General features: G+C 34.5%; 1 protein-coding gene across 2 annotated transcripts; it reads right to left on the bottom strand.

The window, feature by feature from the left end:
• Positions 1-1,073: 1,073 nt before the first annotated feature.
• Positions 1,074-22,208, bottom strand: LOC138306153 (probable flavin-containing monoamine oxidase A). Of its 2 annotated transcripts, XM_069246544.1 has the most exons (12): positions 22,001-22,136; positions 20,112-20,233; positions 19,185-19,272; positions 18,019-18,193; positions 17,750-17,864; positions 15,032-15,189; positions 12,487-12,576; positions 10,126-10,213; positions 8,936-9,036; positions 7,561-7,740; positions 6,864-7,048; positions 1,074-4,894 (listed from the first exon to the last, which is right to left on the bottom strand). In XM_069246544.1, the coding sequence occupies exons 2-12, from the start codon at positions 20,200-20,202 to the stop codon at positions 4,615-4,617; spliced, it is 1,551 nt and encodes a 516-aa protein (XP_069102645.1). In that variant the 5' UTR covers positions 20,203-20,233; positions 22,001-22,136; the 3' UTR covers positions 1,074-4,614. The 2 variants fall into 2 exon arrangements, with proteins under 2 accessions (XP_069102645.1, XP_069102644.1); XM_069246543.1 differs by lacking the exon at positions 20,112-20,233 and having other exon boundaries at positions 22,001-22,208.
• Positions 22,209-22,225: the final 17 nt, after the last annotated feature.

The raw sequence follows: 22,225 nt of genomic DNA, 5'->3' as shown, positions 1-22,225 counted from the left end.
ACTGCAAAAGAAAGTTCTTATAACGCTTATATTAGAAAGGTTTTTTTATGTCGGTTGTATTGACGAACTATATCTGATGATATTATTGCGCAGTAAAAGCCAACTTGCAAAATATAATGATTATATAGATCTATATATGCACGGGCAGCTCAAAGTGACAAATGAACTTATATTGCCATGTAATAATGCATAATGCATGAAATTTTCTTGATGATAGCGTTCTTATAAATTCAAAAGAAATTTGAGTGTTATAAGTAACCAAATAATGTAGCTTTAATTTGGCAAAAATATCTGACCATGATTTGTTATTAGTCAAAAATGGGCAAAGCAAAAATCACGATAATATGTTTTTCACGATAACTATTTGGCTTACGTAGACTTGCTAAAGTCCGATGCATTACATGAAGTTTTCTTAATGTCAACGACTAGTGTTCTTGTCAATTTAACAGAAATATGTGTGTTATACGTAACGAAATAATGTACATTTTGCAAAGGTATCTGGCTATGATGTTATATTTTTCCGAAAATATTCTTAGATATTAAGTGCCTGATATGTTAACTTATTATTTTTTTGTCTTTTAAGAAACATTGCTAAAAATGATAATTTTAGTAATTAATAAAGAATTATAAAAAAATGATAGGTTCTACTCAGATTCTGACCGGATTTATTGGTGTTGAAATCGTTATTTTAGAAATAATTTAATGTAAAAATCATTTCGGTTATTTAAGGAAAATGAGTTATTCAACTTATTGTTCTTGAAACAACTTTAAATATCATAAAATAAACACGGTATACCGTATATATATACATATATGTTTAACTCCAAAATTCAACACTGCACACTTAGTATACTAAATTCAATATTTAAATGAAAAACAAATTCCTCTATTCCTTTGTTTGAGCCCTTCATTAACAGCATCTATGAGTGGCCTTGGCACTTTGATAAATGTATTATTAATCTCTGCATGCATATCCCACAATTAACTGGCGTCCAGAGTATTTCTGCTATTGGTAAGAGTTAAGACATGTTTACAATTCAGTACCAAATTAACGCAGGTATACTGGTAGTATATATGCCAAAAAGAAAGAAAAAAACATCACCTCACGAGATGCAATTTTAATTATATTCATCAAGAAACAAGGAATATTATATTAATTACATTTTCCTCGCTTCCATTTACAGAAGATCATCACTACTAGTTGCGCCAAGGGTTATGCCGCCATTGCCTTTTACAGAGTTACTTGCTCCTGTGATTATTTAGTTGTATTTTGTAAATAACACGTCATATTTCAATATACAAAATATGAAGTCATTTCCGCGCACAAACGAGTAAGGTTACAATCAAAGTGATATTTTCACTGTCAATGCTGCATTCTGATTGGTCAAAAGCGAGTGAAAATATCAACATTAGTGTATCGCTTTTATGTTCATTATAAAACCTATTATTATACCTCACCGATGAGTCACAGTCACTGATTGGTCAAGAGACGTCATGTTTGACGACGACAAAACATCGTGTATCCCGCTGAACGTCATGTTCAAAAATCATGTTCCCTCATGCGGAGCCTCTCGTACGTTTGGAAAGAGTTGTCGTTCCTGTAACGGAACTCTCCGAGGTATTCCGATAACAAACAAAATGGATGGCAGACGACGCTTTCGTCCGAGGAAATGTATTAATATTCTTATGATAAAGGATACTGAGTACAGATAACACAATTACACTCCATGTAATGTTTATATGGTGTACCATGCTGAAAGGGGTTGATTTGGGCTGAAAGATACGGTAGGTCTAACTTCTGATTGGTCAAACAACTATACGTTAGACTTGTATTCTAGCGCGAGAAAAACTTCATTTGTTCGGTATAATAAACAATTTATTACCCTGACGGTAGGGAGACATGACGTTTAGTTTACCCGCGGCAAATCATATTTCCTTGGGCTACGCCCTCGTGAATTATGACAAATATTTCATTGGTTATCCAACAAAGAATATGTTTGCGCAAAGTTTTGTTATATTGCATGTAATCGGCTAATAACAAATCTAATAAAGAAAAGCAGAGACTCCTAACATAGACGAAGAAAGAGCTATGTGTACACGTCTGTGTAATATGTAATAACAAGTTAAATTAGTTTAAAAAGACATCATTGAATTACATTGACAATGCAAAAAATATTATATAGTAGGAAGGATTCAGTCTTTGCATATTACAGAGTTAGTTCCCTTGCAGGTAGGTATCCATTGTGACGACATTATGTCGTTTTCTACGGAAAATATGACGTTATGCTCGCAAACACATGACGTCCCAAGCAATACCTACATGTACCCGCAAGGGAAGATAACTCTGTAATATGTAAATACAGATTATATATGACCGGCCCCAGGATCATGAAAAAATCTTAGACTTAAGTTTAACTTAGCCAATCAGACATGACGTAACGTTTTGTATCGTCATTTGTGGTTGTCTAAGTCTACACTTCAGACCGTTTTAGACTTAAGTCTGTTTCGTGATCCTTAGGGTCTGTCTCCATTAATGATTTCCATAAAGTATATGACTAGATAAATAAACAGCAATGCAAAAAAATCTTTTATCCCGCCTCACTCAAGAATCTTGTATTCCTATTGGTTATAATGACGTCACGTGGTAAATGAAAGAGTGCTGATGACCACTTTCAAAGCAAACCGATATCGACAACACTTATTTAGGATTATTTAACAGAAATGGACCATGACAACGCATTCGAGTCTTAATGAGGTGAAAATTGTTTTAAGTTTTGAGTCGTTTTGGTTTCCATACTCAGTACATAATGCATTTTCCAGTTACTTCATTGAAAGGGTCTTCGACGGGATAAATTCATAACACAGTTTCGCCTCGCCCGATACAAGTTTAATTTAGACCCAACATTTTTCCGTATTAGGTCACTAACAAACTGTGTAACTAATATTGTTAGATATGATCTGATTTTTCTCAATTCTTCATGGCTACTACATGGTTATGTTACGTTCTATATATAGCATATCGATTAGGTGTTTCCATTTTTAGAAACACTGAGTCTATCCGTGCGTTCCATTTTCAGATTCTTACTTGTTGTATCGATACGAACCTGCTGTATCTCAAATGGAATGCGCTGTACCAGCAGAACTGTACCGTACAAGTGATTCGTTTTCAGAAGCGTACCACTTGTATCCAAGATGGCGGACCGAGATTTTTCATTTGTCATTGGTTTGTTTTCTTTGTTGAAAACAAGGCAGAGCGTCTTTATATTCGATAAAATTTCATGGTTTGTTTATTTCAATGAATGCCGAAACTATTAAGGTAATATTTCTATATCCATTTTATTGATAACACCGAAAATACTTTGCTTTTATATTCGAAGCATATCTTTTATATGGGTGTCGCCATCATGGAAAAATCCAAACGCGTTTTTTTTTTGGCGATGCCGTTTCACTTTAGTACAACTGATATGAATCCGCAAATGGAACGTACGGGTTGATTCTATCAGGGTGGCGTCCTATGGCCGACAATTTTCTTGTAATCAACATGCATAATAGGAAATGGATTGCAAAATAAACAACATATCTAATATGAAATAATGGACCTTTGCTTCGGTCTACATATGATGTTACATGGTACATTGTATTGATGTAATTATCAATCATAGACTTTTGTTGAGGTTAATATGGTGATATAACGCCATGGCAGATTGAATAATGATAGAAGGCATAGCCAGATATTACTATTTTAGATTCTACCAAGGCGTTATAACACTATAGGAACCGCATCAAAGGTAAATAAGTTTTGTATTAGATACATACAGGTAGTTTCTTTGACAAATATCAAACAAAATATCCGAGATATATATTGATTACATTAAGAACGATGAATAAATGATTGTATATACGGGTATTTTGTGGATGGAAACTTTCGCGATTTTGAAGATGCTCTACAAGCGATAGAGCATCAACAATACTTAACACTTGAACATGAATATTTAATCGCTTATAAATACAAAATATACCTAAAATAAAATTTGTCTTCTCTTTTATCAGTACCTCATTCCAGATAGAGCATAGTTTTCCATGGACTTATTTGGGATGCAATAAGCTACACTGAAGTAAAATAAGACACTTAAACGTTTCTAGGAGTATAAAGTGTAAAAAAGTAACTTATGTCACTTCAGAAATAAAAATATATTTCTGCTCCTGTTTTTAAAAGATACCATTGGTCGGTGGCGTAGCGCCTTTAACTAAACAAAAATTGAATTTAAGTGGGTTTAAATCGAGATAATGTTGAAAAGGTCTACAGGAGTCAATGAGTTCTCAGAGATATATCCCGACCACATGTCATGTGAACTCTTGAAAATACCATCCCCTCGAACATAACCAACTAACCCGTCTTTGGGTTTTGTTTCCCTGAAATAGAAGAAACGTATTATAACCTTGCCCAATATGCTAATCGCAACATGCCTATTGGCTCGAACGGACAATTTTAGCTCGATCAGTTGAGAAAAAAACTACTTATCCTGGGATCACAAGGTTGCTCCTTCACAGAGACAATTATTAGAATTTTATATAATTCTACATACATATAATTGTACATGTACTCTTACGGTATTAACCTCCGGACCAAAATAATCGGTACAAAATAGCCACGACACCGACTACAACTGCTAGGGTCAAAGTTCGAGACAACAAGGAACTCTCTTGTTTCTTCCGGAGATGAGTAGGCGGTTTATATGAAGGACAGTACGCTGTTCCCAGAAGTTCCTCGCTGGTGACAGCCCCAGGGCGGAGGTGATATAGGATTTCAGTAGCTGCACGGACCCCAGCCTGGATACCACCAGACATATAGCCGCCCCATTGTAAAGCGCTCTCAGATCCAGCAAAATGCAACCTTATGAACAAATGAGCGATGATTTTCTGTTAAATCTTATAAAACGAGATAAAGGTTTCAGATTTGTCTATTTTTTATGTAAGAATTAGTATCACTATTTTTTTCTATTTCAAAGGAGTATTGTAAAAACGTGTCCAAGTGTGTGAATCCGCATAGCGGTTGGATTTTTTTTATACCCAGATAAAATTAACAAATAGTGACATAATTGTTTATATTTTTATTTTCCAGACTACTTGAAAAAAATAAAACACATGGTTTCATGTAAACTTCTGAGGATTTATCATTGGATGTTTTCCCCTGACCATTACGTAATGCGAATCTCATTATTGTGATGTCAGTTTTTTCGCCGATTGTTTTTCATTTAGGTATGAAAAATAGTCCAATTGAAACGTCAGATTTAAACAAAATTACTTTCAAATAATGGAAAATGGAAAAAAAATATTCAAGCTCCTTCAATAATAGTTCGAAAGCTCTACTGATAAATAAAATAAGAGGCCCATGGGCCTTAACGGTCATCTGACTATTAGTACAATACAACATAGTCGTTTAAAGATTTTAGCCTATTTGACCTCTGTGACCTTGAATGAAAGTCAAGGTCCTTCATTCGAACAAACTTGGTAGCCCTTCATCCCAGCATGATGTAGGCCCAATATGAGTATCCTGGGCCATTTAGTTCTTGAGAAGAAGTCATTTAAAGATTTTAGCCTATCTGACCCCTGTGACCTTGAATGAAGATCAAGGTCATTCATTTGAATAAACTTGATAGCCCTCCATCCAAGCATGCTACATGCCCAATATCAGTACCCTTGGCCTTCTAGTTCTTGAGAAGAAGTCATTTAAAGATTTTAGCCTATTTGACCCCCGTGACCTTGAATGAAGATCAAGGTCATTCATTGGAACAAACTTGGTAGCCCTTCATCCCAGCATGCCACAGGCTCAATATCAGGTCTCTAAACCTCTTCATTACTCACAAGATATTGTTTAAATGGTTATAGCCTATTTGACCCCTGTGACCTTGAATGACGGTCAAGGTCATTTATTTGAACAAACTTGGTAGCCTTTCATCCCAGCATCCTACGGGCCCAATATCAGTACCCTGGGCCGTCTGGTTCTTGAGAAGAAGTTGTTTAAAGATTTTAGCCTATTTGACCCCTGTGACCTTCAATGAAGATCAAAGTCATTTAATTGAACAAACTTGGTAGCCCTTCATCCCAGCATCCTACAGGCCAAATATCGGTACCCTGGGCCTTCTGGTTCTTGAGAAGAAGTCGTTTAAAGATTTTAGCCTTTTTGACCCCTGTGACCTTGAATGAAGGCCAAGGTCATTCATTTGAACAAACTTGGTAGCCCTCCATCCCAGCAACCTACAGGCTAAATATCAGTACCCTGGGCCTTCTGGTTCTTGAGAAGAAGTCGTTTAAAGATTTTAGCCTATTTGACCCCTGTGACCTTGAATGAAGGTCAAGGTCATTTATTTGAACAAACTTGGTAGCCTTTCATCCCAGCATCCTACGGGCCCAATATCAGTACCCTGGGCCGTCTGGTTTTTGAGAAGAAGTTGTTTAAAGATTTTAGCCTATTTGACCCCTGTGACATTCAATGAAGATCAAGGTCATTTATTTGAACAAACTTGGTAACCCTTTATCCTAGCATCCTACAGGCTAAATATCAGTACCCTGGGCCTTCTGGTTCTTGAGAAGAAGTCGTTTAAAGATTTTAGCCTTTTTGACCCCTGTGACCTTGAATGAAGGTCAAGGTCATTCATTTGAACAAACTTGGTAGCCCTCCATCCCAGCAACCTACAGGCCAAATATGAGTACCCTGGGCCTTCCGGTTATTGAGAAGAAGTCGTTTGAATGAAAAGTTTACGCACGGCGCACGGCGCACGACGCACGACGACGGACGGTGCATGATGACAATAGGTCATCCTGACCCTTCGGGTCAGATGACCTAAAAAATATATAGCTACCTTCCTTGCGGTTTCCTGAGACCAGAAGCGAAGTTCCTCATAGCTCCCGTAGTAACAGCGGCCACACAGCCCTCAATGTATTGTTCTTCACTCCAGTCTTTCTCAAAGTAATCCAAACAGACTTCCGCTTCCGGTCCGAAAAAGTCTGCCAACGACTTCAGAACTGCCGTTTTTCTTATTTGTTCCTAAAACACAAAAACAGCTTCACTATGTGTTATATATTAACTTATCCAAATGTAAACTGGTTCATATAAAAGAATATCGTTTTGTTAAAACATAACAATTGCAAAATTTACACCAAATAAGAGTAAAGTATTTTCAACATTTCGAACAAAGCCTGTGATATAAGCGGTAAGTAGTATTACTTAAATTTCAAAATCAAAATGTTACATAGCTCACACTTGTTATACGTTAAACCAGATGACACAAAAGAACGTGCAATTGAAATCCTGACTGGTTATTCCCGTGATGAACAGTTGTTTGCGAAAGCCTCAATTCGTCTCCTTTACGCCATGATATGTTGGATTCGTTTATATATTGTTATGACGAAAAGTAATTCATGTAAGGATTGCGGCATTGCTTTGACGACCAACGCGAATAATGATAGACAATATATTATGCAAATTCCCCAGGTGAAGTGATCACCAAGAGCGGATAACTCACACAGAAATGTTATCGATTTCGCCCATTTACTTACATCCTGTTTGCTCCACTGTATAGCTTGGTCTCCTGAGAGGAATGATACTAAAGCGGGACTTCCCTTTGGGGTTGTGGCATCAAACACTATCGATAATGGACCTACGTCACATTCGGTGACGTCACTGGGTCCACCATACGTTACCACCTCGCCTGACTGACCATTCGATCTCCAGAACGCCTGTAAGTTCAAATGTTTAATAGTAATTTAAAGGGGGCAGAACGATTTTCACTTACCAGAATCTCTTAATGTAGATTGAATTGATCACCTCAAACATAAAAAACTTACGCTACAATGATACATATTCTATTATGTTTACAAAATACAAAACCAAGACCATTACACAACGGCACATATAATTACCTATCAATACATACAATAAAACTCTAAATGGAAAAGACAATGACTCATTTACGATAGTCGAGAACTGTCGTGAACTGTCGTAAAATGTCAACTGTGTTTAAAGATGCCCCACCGCCGACAGAACATAAATGATATTCATCATGTATCGTGTATTTAAGCATTGAACGTTTTTCAGTTGTCATTCATAGCCAATATGAATGCAAACTGGACAGAGACAAATTCCATGAAGCGCGCTAGCGCATCATGTTGAATTTGCCTCTGTTCAGTTGGTATTCATATTGGCTATGAATGACAACTGAAAGACGTTCAATGCTTATATTTACATTTGGTAATAATTTTATGATGAAATCCCAAGGAATGTTGCATTTATAATGAATGCATCATTCGTTATCGTCATAGATGGAACAACCATTTGAACAGCCGTCTTTCGTGATCGCTGACACGACAATTGTGACGTCACAATGATAATGACGTCATGATAAGCGCTTGAAATTCCTTGTCCATATGACTGCCAAATGCGCTTGGTAAGGTTATATAGTGGGACTGCAGTGAAAATGTAAATATATATGTATGTCTAATTAACAAAAAAAAATAAGTAAAAAAAATAATAAATTTTCCTTTGCTGCATGCGCAATCAGTACATCATTCCACATAGGATATAGTGCAACGGAATTTTTTGGGGATGCAATTAATTATTTTTCATATTTCTAACTTAAAGTAAAATTTGTAGCTCAAACTTTTCAACGATGGTAATGGTGTAAAGTAAGTAACTTTTGTAACTGAAGAAAAATATTAAATCGTCTGCTCCTGTTTTTGATAGTGAAAAAAATACCATTTGTCAGCGGTGGAGCATCTTTAAAGATATTTTAAATAATCAATTTGTTATAAATGTATTTTATTCTTGTCATGATATTTTCATATTGCGTTTGGTATTTGTTCTTCTAATCTGCCTTATTATGGCGGACCGGTCGTTACTATAATCTGAACTAAGTAAGGTATATCTAAGATTTACCTTGCTATAAGTTGTTATTACTTTGATGTAGTTTCCGAAAGGCATCCATTTTTCGATTTCTCGTCTCTCCGAAGACAATTGTGGCTCAAAGTGTATCTTCCCTTTCAATTCAAAATAAAATAATTTTACATAAATGAAGAGCAAGATAAGTTAGCATATATCCCTACATTAAATTCCTGCATTATAATATATTTGGTGAATGTTAAGTATTGTCACCAAATTGTCTTCAGAAATATGCCTCAAAAAGTATATTTTAAACAACCAAAGACTTCGTCTACACAAATTGTCTTAATCCGAACTATTTTAAAACATATATACAAAGAATGTACTCGCACAATTTACTACAATTCGCAAAAAAACCCGGCCCATTTGCAACACACACTGTCTTTTCCCAAGATGGCAGGGGTGGAAATATGAAGGACTGTGTAAGATTGTTGTCCTTTTTGGCTCCCAAGTACCACATTCATAAATGTAGGTCTCTTATTTAGCCGTTTTTATTGCTACGTTAAATATATTCCAATTGTAATATACTTCAAGTTAATTTGCGATTTATTGGGTTTTATGCCCCCCCCCCTTATTTTTGTCAAAGAGAAACATTAGAACGGAATCTTGAAAAAAACTTTAAGATGCTCCACCGCCGACAGACCAAAAATGATATTCATCATTTGAACAATAATTGGTGTTTAATCGTGTATATAATAGTCTAATTAACACAAAAAATAATATAAAATAATTTATTTTGCCTTTGGTACATGCGCATTCAGTACTTCATTTCATATAGGATATAGTGGTACGGATTTTTTCGGGATGCAATTAATTGTTTTTCATAGTTTTAACTTGAAGTAAAATTAGAAGCTCAAACTTTTCATTGGTGGTAATGGTGTAAAGTAAGTAACGTTTGTAACTGAAGAAAAATACTAATTCGTCTGCTCCTGTTTTTAATAGTGAAAAAATACTATTTGTAAGCGGTGGAGCACCTTTAACATTTTGCTGAGAATATTTAGCCACGTATTGTGGCTAAAATCTACAATTTGGAGATAAAGATAAAGTTTGTTCAAGGATGTGTAGGGTTTCTAAATAGGAAACTTTGCATGAAATGCTCAAAAGTATCACACCAATTGCCACAGTCAAGGGACACAAGGGACACAACTCCTACATTGTTCTTTGTCTGTTTTGTTCTTCTTACTTACGTGCGATCATAGGAGGTACACATATCACGGCTCTGTTACAACATACGGTCAGTCCATTCTTACATTGCAGTCGGATACCTCTATCATTCTAGGTAGAAAATACATTATAAACAATACAATAAAACATTATATATATGATTAAAGTTTCATATGTATTCTTTTTACAAACGCAAAATCATGAATATTGTAAATGTACACATATCACGGCCCTTTTACAAAATACTTTCAGTCCATTCTTATATTGCAGTCGTATACCTCTATCATTCTAGGTAGAATACTATACCTTACATTATAAAACAATGCAATAAAAATATTTTCTACCACAATAGCCGGTGTTATTCAACTCCCGGGACATTAAATAAATACTGCTGCTGTTGATTAACAATATTTGTTAATACCACACGTGGTATAAACGCTGTACGCATTCTGATTGGCTGACACGGTGAACTTTGACAGAACTACTCATTTCTCAGTGTCACGTCATCGTTGTCAACGTCATCAATAATCAAATGACGTCATTCTATGTTGTGATCGCCGCTTGACGTCCAAAACTGCTGTTGGAAAACTTATGCGTCGTGGTCGTTGTGTCAAAATACGTTAAGTTTTCATACATGTTAAGTTGGCTTTAAATACTAATAATACATTTTAACGGACAAGAATTTCACTTATGAGTTACGTAGATTTAACGTCTATGAAACGAACTTAATCTTGATGGTAATGACTTGATGATTATCGGAAAACAGACGATGCCGTGTCGTGCGAATGCTTTTACATGTATTCATGTAGTCCGAAATTGAATTTTATTATGAAGCAACTATGAAGATTTGAACTTAATAAGACGTTAAATGAGTATTATTTAACCCTAAATATGTTCCCAATAAGAAGAATTTGATATCGATGGATTCTCTATCAAACGATGACTTTTGAATATTAATTAGTGTCAGTTTGCCGATGAAAATATCACTACACCTTATTTGCCTATTTCTGTAAATACACGTTACCGTATCCCCGCCGTATTTTTATCGGCTAAAACGAATATTATTGTGGTAGAAACAGGTCACACTACTCGTGGTGGTTTGAAATTTAATTTATTCCACAATCGTAAGTTATTTTTTAAAAGTTACTAAAGACACTCGCCAAAGTTCGTGTCTTTTGTAACCTTAAAAAAATAACTCACTCGTGTGGAATATTCAACAACCACTCATTGTGTAACCTCTGTTCACGTACCACGTGATACCCGATAACGTTTGTGCGGGACTAGTATCTCCAGTGGTGATGGAAAATAGCTCTTTGTAATCTTCCCGCTGAAATGACGTTATCCCGCGATAACGTCATTTGACGTCATTCCATCACCAATAGAAACAATAGTCCCGCACAAACGTTATCGGGTATCACGTAGTACGTGAATGAGTCCCATTGTATATTAAAGTATCAAATGTCATTTTTCAAAACCAAAATCATGAATATTGTTAATGCACACATATCACGACCCTATTACAACATATACTGTCAGTCCATTCTTACATTGCAGCCGAATACATCTATCATTCTTGGCAGACTGTTATACTTTACATTATAAAACAATACAATAAAAATATTGTATTTTAACAAAGTGTAACATATCTTTGTTACGACATACTCTCTGTTCTTATATTTCAGTTGAATACCATTCCAGGCAGATATAAAACAATATATTTTGTTAGAATGATTTGGTTTTTACAACATTTTGTGACCCTCGGGTAGAATATCCCTATCCGTCATATCCACATATGAAAGAGTCTTATAATATATATATCAATTAACGACCATTGTGCAGATCCTTAATTTGTAAGATAATTTATCATGTCGTTTCTTCAAAAAATCTCAAAAACAATCTCTAATGTGCATGGTAATTATAAAAAAGGGGTGATCAAATAACGGCACCCTGAAGAATGCTGGGTTTTTTCCAATAAAGTTCACAAAGGAATATTGACTCAGTGTTTCTAAAAATGGAAACATCTAGTTAAAATTCTATGTATTGAAAGTCACGTTACCATGTATTAGCCAATGAAAACATTTTAATAGCAGATGTAGTATGTACATGGTATGTATATTTCACTACTGCATTTTTCCAGTCACCGCGATAAATGTGCGGTTCCCTTCGCTAGCATAGTGGTCATTTCAAAAAATCCTTAGCATGCTAGTTACTTTATTCCCCAGTATATTAATATGAAATCATCATTATATTCAAAATAGTCGCGAATACATAAAGACGCGACCATGGCGATTTACTCAACAGTCGAGTTTTAGGTAGCCATGACAGACAATATGCGTCATTTGAACGTGTCGAATTTATGTGAACTAGAGTGGATCCTAACATACCTGAATCACAGCATCGACGGGATGATTTAACAGCACATTCCCCAGGCCTACTTTCTCGGCTAATATCGTTGAGATTTGCTGGGTACCGCCCTAAAAGTATCAATCATTTCAAGACAATAGTTATCATACAAAAAAGGAAATAATAGATAAAGAGGGACCCAGTTAATATTGAACAACTCTGAGAAGTCAAATTTGTTTTGTATTAAACTTTCTTTTCTATGTTTTTTTTTGTTTTTTTTTTTCGGAAATAGGAGTTAGAAGAAAGTGGAAGAAAACGCATATATCCGTGTGCTCGTTTGTTTAGCTATTGTCACACAAAGATACTTAGTTGTCAAAATATTGGAATTTATGGAAATTTTACCGTATACACGAGAGGTTAAAACCATAATTTCCTAATGAAGTGTTTGATACGTATGGATGTTTGTAGAATTTTTTCTGCTTTAAAATAATACCAGTTATAATTTATAAGACTCATACTTTTCTCACAATGGCAACATCTGCTACCAATACTCCTTAATTTTGAGCTACAAAATGCACCATTTTCAGCTATTTTTGTCAAATTTAACCCTTTATAGAAAAAAAAATCTGGTATTTAACTTTTGTAAATATTTTGCATATCAATAGGAGAAAATGTTGCTAAATAAGGCAGACAAATGAGGGGTCCGTGTGCTTACTATTTTGCTCCATTTAAATATTTGTTAGTTTTTCCATATTTCAGAGTAAGAAATAAAATATTCAAATAACTATTAAATGTAAAAATAAAGTGACAAAAGTGTATTATTTCACACAATAATGCTCAACATTATAATTACCACGAACCTTGTAAAGATTTACAGCAAAAAAATAGCTCAATACAGCTTGACATGCTGGTGTATTGATGATTTAAGTAAAAATGTTATAACGACACATTTCAAAAATGGCCTCCAAATGGGTAATTTCTAAAAATCTCTTTTAAAAATATACTACGAATAGAAATGAGGTAATTTTTTGACAAAATTTGCATCTTGTAACTTGCTACAAATATTGATATTTACATTTCCGATTTCTCTTTGTTATATAACCATACCAACTGGGAAATCGTTTACAATATTGTGTATACATACGCCGGAGCACTAACTTTCGCAAGTAGTGTTATTGCGCATCAGATTTGGCCTATATTGTTTCTGTATAATCAATTCTTCAATTAAACAATTTTAATGTAATGAATATCTTAAATTATATTCAAGAAAACAAAATATTTGAGAAATATTGTATCGATGGAATGAAAAAGATGTGTAATTGTGGAACTATATCTTGTGTATTTTCTGAGCTTGACAATATTTCTCACCAAATCGGTGTCAGCTGTTCCGGGATTCAATCAATTGACCGGCTGTTACATTAATCATATGACGTTGAAAAAACGAAGTTTGATTTTATCGGAACATTAAATTTGAAAGAAATAGTCCGTTGATATATAAGGAATGATTTTTATTTTTTGTTGCTTACTGGTGTGTACAGCTGTAAACTGCATTTATTGGACAGATATTTCAACATGACGCCCTCACGCGCGTCATTTAAAATATCAGTCCAACAACTGCAGCTTACACGCCAGTAAACAACAACAAAATAAAATTATTCCTTTAAATAAATTGTTTTTGAAAATCTCATAACTTCTTTGACCGATATCGAAACGAGTCTTCAACGGGAGTGAAACCTCAGAAGAAAACATCCTTTATTTGAAAATGGTTATATTGAAAAAAACAACTGAATTTGAAATGAATTATAATCCCTGTTCACATATATACATTGTCTTTTCCTTGGTTTTATTGAATTCTGAATAATGATAAGAGATTTCCCATTCCCCCAAGGACGTTACGTGGGTCCGACTGTTCAACTAAAATGTCCGTTAAACATAACTTAAGATAAATACCAAAATGGCATGAGACGGTTGATGTCAGCACTGTAAAGATTCCACGATTTTATGGTGGTCATACTTATAACTAGTTATCGTATCATATCATAACCTTAACGCTAACTTAATCAATCTCTTTGACATATTTCGTTTGTTTGTTTGTTTGTTTGATTAATTGACGTCCTATTAACAGCTATGGTCATGTAAGGACGGCCTCCCATGTATGCGGTGTGTTGCGTGTATTTTCTGCGAGGTGCGTGTTTTGGGAGACTGCGGTATATTCATGTTGTGTCTTCTTGTATATAGTGGAACTATTGTCTTTTTTATAGTGCTATATCACTGAAGCATGCGGCCGAAGACACCAAGCCACACACCCCACCCGGTCACATTATACTGACAACGGGCGAACCAGTCGTCCCACTCCCTGTTTGCTAAGCGCTAAGCAGGAGCAGAAACTACCACTTTTATAGACTTTGGTGTGTCTCGGCCAGGGGACAGAACCAAGAACCTTCCTCACAGGGGCGAACGCTTAACTCAACGCCAAAAGTGAGGCGGTGCCTTTTACGATCATGCAATAGGGGCAGCAGGCACAATTCTAACGCCCTACCTGCAGGGCATTTCGTTTCGTAGAAAGTATGAGTTTGATCTACACACCTTGACCTTTAACCCCTGGGCGGCTTCCTCGTTTGCCTCCACGAGCTTCATCAGTCCACCAGCTGATGCCACCAAGCTGAGGAAATAAAGCGTGGACATCTGAGCCGGCTCCATGGTAACGGTTGTCCGAATGGCGGCAGCGATCGTCTCATATGCACCTAAAGGTATATAATAGCTTACCTCCCCTGGTGTATTATTGCTGTGTATACCCCTGCGAGATGGTATTCATGACATAATGCATATTCATGAATGATTCACGAACTTTCAAGAATAATAGCAGATTATGGTTCATGAAAAAAGTTCATGAATATTCATCAAATGACTCTCATGAAATCTTCATGAAGTTTTATGAATCCATGAAACATTCATGATTGTTCATGATAATGTGTCAAAAATTATCCATGAAGTTTTATGCATGGCTGATATTCATTAAAATTATTTAAAATGAAAGAAAATGTTTCATTCATTTCTAAGAATTTTAATGAATATCAGTAAGGCATAAAACTTCATAAATGATTCTTGACATGCTATTTCATTCATTTTGATGAATTTTAATAAATATCCACTGAAGTCACATGACTTGTCGAATGACTTCTATATATATTTTCCGACAAAGCAGTCACAATCCAAAATGGCTGCTGAATCTGCTGGTGTGTGGATTGGTAAACATTATTCATCTTAAAATGGAAGTTTTGGCATATTAGTGAACGGATTATTACATTTCTGGATTTCTTTAAGTACAGATGAACACTTTCAGCAAGTTTTGATATATCTGCATTTCTTTTTCAACATGAAATTGTTACACACTGATATTGCTGTAGTGATTATAGATTTTGTTAGCACTTGTCTGTGGCAGTATGAAAATATAATGCACACAGTTAACTGCCGGTAATTTCATGCTAAACTTTTCAGATGTTATACAAAAATTATATTAATAATATGGATTTTCAAATATTGAATTGATTCAAATAGAACTGTCATTGGATTGATAGAAAATTTCAATTCTGGACCTTCAGTAGAGTTCATGAAATTCTGATGCGGCTGATTCCAACTTGCATTCATTAAACTTCATGAACACGACTCAAGCTCATAAATGTTCATGAATTGTTCCAGTTCATGAATTTACATGAATATTCATGAATTGTTTCTGCATACTGCTGCGAGTTGTAGTTCATGAATAACTCATGAATTATCACGAATAAACATTCATGATCATTCATGATGGTTTTAATTTCATGAATATTCTTAAAATAAATGAATTTTCATGAATAGGTTGTTCGTGAGTAAAAGAGATTCATGAACGTTCATAAATTCATAAATGAAAGGATTCATGAAAGTTCATGAAACATTTTCATTTATTATTCATGAAGTTTTAAGTTCATGATTTGCATGAAAATATTCATGAATAATTGAAGAATATTCATGAATTTTATTCGTGAATAATTCATGAATTATTCATGAGTGTTCATGAATTACTCATCAACATTTCGCAGGGGAAGCCATCATACACAATGCTAAAAACTACTTTATTTTTGCATGAACTGTATTTTCGCTACTACACAAATCCGCGATCAAATATACTTACTCGTATTTATGCATTTGTAATACGCTTCATATAATAATTCGTGAAACATTTGAATTCTAACGATCGCTACATCACTGGACTATCTCATAGTAAAACTGGAGACAACAGAATAGAACATGTAATTTAGTCCTTTGATGTACATCAAAAGTGCCGTATAACGGTACATTGTGATTGACTGTGTGGCTATGAAGTTCGGAGTTGCTCTCTCTCTGTAGTCTCCAAAGGAAATCTGTTCATGCCTGTGATTGGTTCAGAATTTTTGCTCTGAGCTGCCTTCAGTTTTATAATGAGATAGTACAGGGTTGTAGAGATCATAAGTGATCGGAACCCCTGGAGTATTGAGGATGAGTGTGTCCAAATGTAATTGAGCTGCTATTGTCGTGAGGGCCATATGTATGATCAGTACTGTACTAATCATGTTACCCTTATGAAACATTATTACTATGGGTGGAAAATTTATTAATTTTTTATTTGTATAGATGGATTTTTAATTGCTGTTGTTGTTGTGTTATATCAATAACTACGGTCATTCAAGGTTTTGTATTGTATACATGTGGAGTAAGGTCGGAGTACTCGGGGGGGGGGGGAAAAGGTATAACACAGATGAAACTTATTACATTTTATTAAAGATGCTCCACCGCCGACAGAGCATAAATGATATTCACCATTTGAACAATAATTGGTGCTTAATCGTGTATATAGATGTATAATCAACACAAAAATAATATAAACTAATTTATTTCGCCTTTGGTGCATACGCAATCAGTACTTCATTCCATATAGGTTATAGTGACACAGATTTTTTTCGGGATGCAATTAATTATTTTTCATATTTTTAACTTAAAGTAAAATTAGAAGCTCAAACTGTTCAATGGTGGTAATGGTATAAAGTAAGTAACTTTTGCAAGTGAAGAAAAATTCTAAATCGTATGCTCCTGTTTTTGATAGTGAAAAAATACAATTTGTCAGCGGTGGAGCATCTTTTATATGTAAGACGCTATATCTGACGTCCTGCAATTTACTTCGTTAAGACTGGCTAACATTGACCAATCTCGACCAATCGACCAACCTCATATAGATTTATTAAACAGTATATTGAAAGATCATTTCGGAGTACTTCGGAGTCTACGTACCTCGAGTCCACAATGATTCCTTTAGGAATGTTTCTAAACTTTTGCTGTCCCATTCGTCGCCTCTACTGCAGTTGTATGGGTCCATGTGATCGATTTCCTTTTGGAGTCTCTCTACCTGTTTCATTCAAAACAAACAATACTTTCTCATAAATCTATTAATTTATATTAAACCTGTAAATAATTATGTATTTACATTTCAAAATCACTTTCTGTGGTAATCGACTCTAGTAATCAAATACAAATACCATTTTTTACAAAACACAACTGACCTTCATAATGAAGAGCTGAAGGTCAACTAGGGCTAACACTGAAAGTGATGGTATATCGGACGTGTAGGTTTTGACCTTTGCACTCTCCACTTGCATGAACTTTGTCCCTGTGGTGAACTGTGGGTAGGTTTCCAATCCAAGTTCCTGTAGTAGGTTCATGATATCTTTCTGTGATCTGTATTAGGTAATAGAACATTATTGTAGAGTCTTAAACCAATTGCGTCTTCAACGTAACTTTTCCTTTTTTCAGAGATATTTCTTTATGATATACATATAATTGACTGGCAGGATTGGGACCCTAAATACAACACCCGCATAATTGTCTTCTTAGAAAGCTATCCGATACATCCGCTTACATTCAAATTATTCATTTATTCATTAATTGCTGTCCATTTTAATTAAATGGACCAATTTCTATGTGTAACATTACTCCTGGGCAACAGAAATAGAAGACACAGATACTGGTTTAACTGCAATATTGTAGTTCAACAGACTTTAAAATCTGATAATCGTGTCATCTTTAGAGTTACAGCTGGTGCCTGTCATTGCTAATGTAGCTAAGTAATGTCTACAGAACAAGTACGATAAAATCCAAACAAACGTTTGAATGGTTTGCGTAATCTGTTTTTTTTTTTTATTTGTTTGTTTTGTTATATTGATGTCATATTAACACCCATGATCCTGCTGTTAATCTGTTAATAGGACGTTACTTTAAACAAACAGAAAAACTGGATATACAAACCATTGATACATTCCTATGTACTTTATCGTACTTTGTTTTATAACAATAATTTACTAGGTAATAAATCTGAATCGAATAAAATATCAAATTTATTTTGCATTAATTTTCACATATAAATATGAAGGTCTTTTTGAAGAAAAATTATACAAAAGTCTACAAATTGTGAACCTGACGTCTTGTGAGTGGCATGGCTGATATTAAGAATGGTCGTTGAAGTTGTTTTGGACAAGAAAAATATATAAAATACTGAAATGTCAAAAATTTGCTACTGATATCATACCATTACAATTTCGCGAAGACCAAACCCGACTTCGTAATATAGTCATTTCCACTCAATGTACAGCAGGTTTACATTAAACATTATTTATGTTAAAAGTAGGCCGAGTTTATACATATTTATAGATATATAGAGAGAGATTTGTACCTAGATACCCATTGTCCGCCCAGGTCCCAGTAGTCTGTCCCATCTTTGCCTTGCAGGGGAAGAGTCAAGGTCCGTCCTCCAACTCGATCTGGGAGAAAACGAATTTAAAAAATCTGTAATACCGGTAAAGTATTTGCCATTGAAGATGTTTTCTCTCTGAATTATTAATACAGTTCTAGATTTTGGTTAAGTTAATCTACCGCCGTTCTATCGAACGGCTCAAGGCTTATAATCATAGGACGACAAAATGACGAAATAATTACAACTATACTAAAATTGTCGCCGCGGTAAACGTTAATGCTACATTTGTCACTTAATTTATTTAAACAAAGTTCCTAATATGCCAAGTACATGAAGTAGTTTATTGTCCATGATCAATTGATTAAAATAAATTTCTTAAAAGTAAGATTTTTTTTTAATAAATCAAGCATACGTTTATATGTTATAATATTAAATATAGTGATTTCTACAGAAGAAAGTATAACTTTCATAACTATCATAAATTACTGAACAATTTTAAATAGACAGTCTAACTTAAAGGTCTGATTCCGCCGGTCGTGTTAAGTGTTTCAGAGTCATATTTTAAGGACCAGTGACAGTTGTTCTATCACTACATACACAAAGCGGCAAAACAACGAAATGGGTTCTTAATGTTAACACAGGCCTAACGTATGGAATGTTGGAATTTTTTTGGTGTTTAACATAAAACACAGGAGTTATACGTTCTGTCAATAATATATAGCATATATGTATATAAAATACCCCTATATACTATACATAAAAACACCAGGAATGAAATGCATCTCTGACCAATTTTTTCACCGCCTTCGGTAAAAAGTCTGTAAAATTTGTTCTGTGCAATGTCTACATGTGTCATGGCACCGATAATACAATAAGATGTTATTCTTCACATATATCAACACTTACCTCTTTGCAACCCCATCACAATAAGTTTAATCCCATGTCGTTTTGAAAGTTTGCAGATTTCGCGGCCACTTTGTTTTGTTCCCGAATCCATGCGCTGACGTCACAGCATGGGATGGGACTTCCTAAAATTATGATTGGGTATGAATCTGAATCAAAACGACCAGACTGGATTTTTTTATATTAAACATTCATATAACTGTGACATTTATACTCATTCCTATGAAAAACATAAAGATAACACACGTATCATAAATATTTTAACTTTGAAACCCATTTAGTTTCCGTTCATGTCAGATTCCGGTCCAAATAGATTTTTAGGATGTTCCATTTGGAGTGCTTTCCCTTGTTTAAAACTTTAAATATGTTCATCAAAACTATCTTTTTAATTCACGAACAAAAGTATATGACATATAATAAGCATACATATTCTATAAGTAACAAATTACTTAAGAGTTAACAGTTATATAATTGGATTTAGAAAATAATTAAATTTCGTTTGTGCGGAACTGTTTGACGTCAGCGCATGGATTCGGTAACCAAACAAAGTGGCTGTGATATCTCCAAACATTCAAAACGACATGGGATTAAACGACAGGTTAGTTTTGATTTAAACATATTTTATTGCTTATAACAAACGGATTGGGCATAAGTTATGACAACTTATAAAAGCCCTCTCCACAACTATTATATAACAAAATTGATGAAATCGACATACACATGAAATATTATATTGTAATAAAAAATATAGAGAGAGGGGTAGAAAACAAAAGATATAGCGAAAGTAGGAAAACAGAAAGAAAAGATTAAGACATAACCAAACTAATCTGTAGAAGTATAAAGTTACAGTACACACTGATTATATAACCACTGTAGCAGTGTTAGACAGGTATTGTTTATATATGTGAAGAATAACATCTTATTGTATTACCGGCGCGGTGACACATGCAGACATTGCCCAGAACTTTCACAGAACTTTTACCGAAGTATATAAGGATATTTTTTTAAATATTTGTATACTTTATGTTATTGACAGAACGTCAAACTCCTGTTCAAAAACCTTAGAATATAAATGTTGTTGCTCTTTAACTGTTAGTAATCAACCAGTATCGTTGGATACGTAGTGCATTTATAACAACCAAAATAAAATCATAAATAATGTATTTGGAAGTAAAATAAAATAAGCGATACCTATCACTTTAACACTATCTAATTGTGTCTATACGTGTCTAATTAACACAAAAGTACATATGAAATGATTTATTTTTCTCTTGGTGAAAGCGTTATCAGTTTATCATTCCATAGGACATGGTGTCATGCGGGTTTTTTTACGGGATGCAATTAAATATTTTTGATATTTTGTATCATAAAGTAAAATAACAAGTTCAAGCTTTTCAAAAGTGGTGATGGTGTAAATCAGTTATTTTATGACTGACGAAAAGTACTGATTCTTCGAACCTGTTTCAGATAGCGATAATTTACTATTAGTCATTGGTTTAGCATCTTTAAGAGTCAATTTGAAACTTGAAAGACGCTCCTAAAGTGATATTAGCTACATAAACAGCAAGGTATCGCAATTAATTAAAATACTTTCCATCGTCTCAATACTTCGTCTACGAATCGGCCAGGTAATATATTCACATGGTTTCCCCTCATGGGCCCCCGGCTTAATGTTTACACTAAGCCGCTGACATATACCCGGTGGCCTACTTAATATAGTTTGAGATATATTGTTTAGTTCGATATTGTCATGTGATGTTCTACGTAACCTACTTCATACATTGAACTCACAATCAACTAAGATAAACATCGTGTGTGCTGAATAAATTAAATAGCATATCAAGGAATTCTGCGTAAATGGTGTACTTTCACATTCACTTTGACGTTCTTACCTTTTGCTTCCAATACACACACGTCGAGTGACGGATCTTTTTTATGGAGATGATAAGCGGCCGATAGACCGGATATCCCTCCCCCAACAATCACCACATCGACCCGTTTCTCCATCCGCTAAACTGGAGTGGGTTATATATAGTTTAAAATTTAGTAAAACGGCATAATTGACCCTTGTAGCATAATACATGTATGTAACGGCGAGTTTTTACATCCGGTTTGAA

This window comes from Argopecten irradians, chromosome 13, assembly GCF_041381155.1.
Source record: "Argopecten irradians isolate NY chromosome 13, Ai_NY, whole genome shotgun sequence".
Classification (NCBI taxonomy): Eukaryota; Metazoa; Mollusca; class Bivalvia; order Pectinida; family Pectinidae; genus Argopecten; species Argopecten irradians.
The sequence above is the reverse complement of the archived record's forward strand: the minus strand, read 5'-3'. Positions and strand labels throughout refer to the sequence as shown.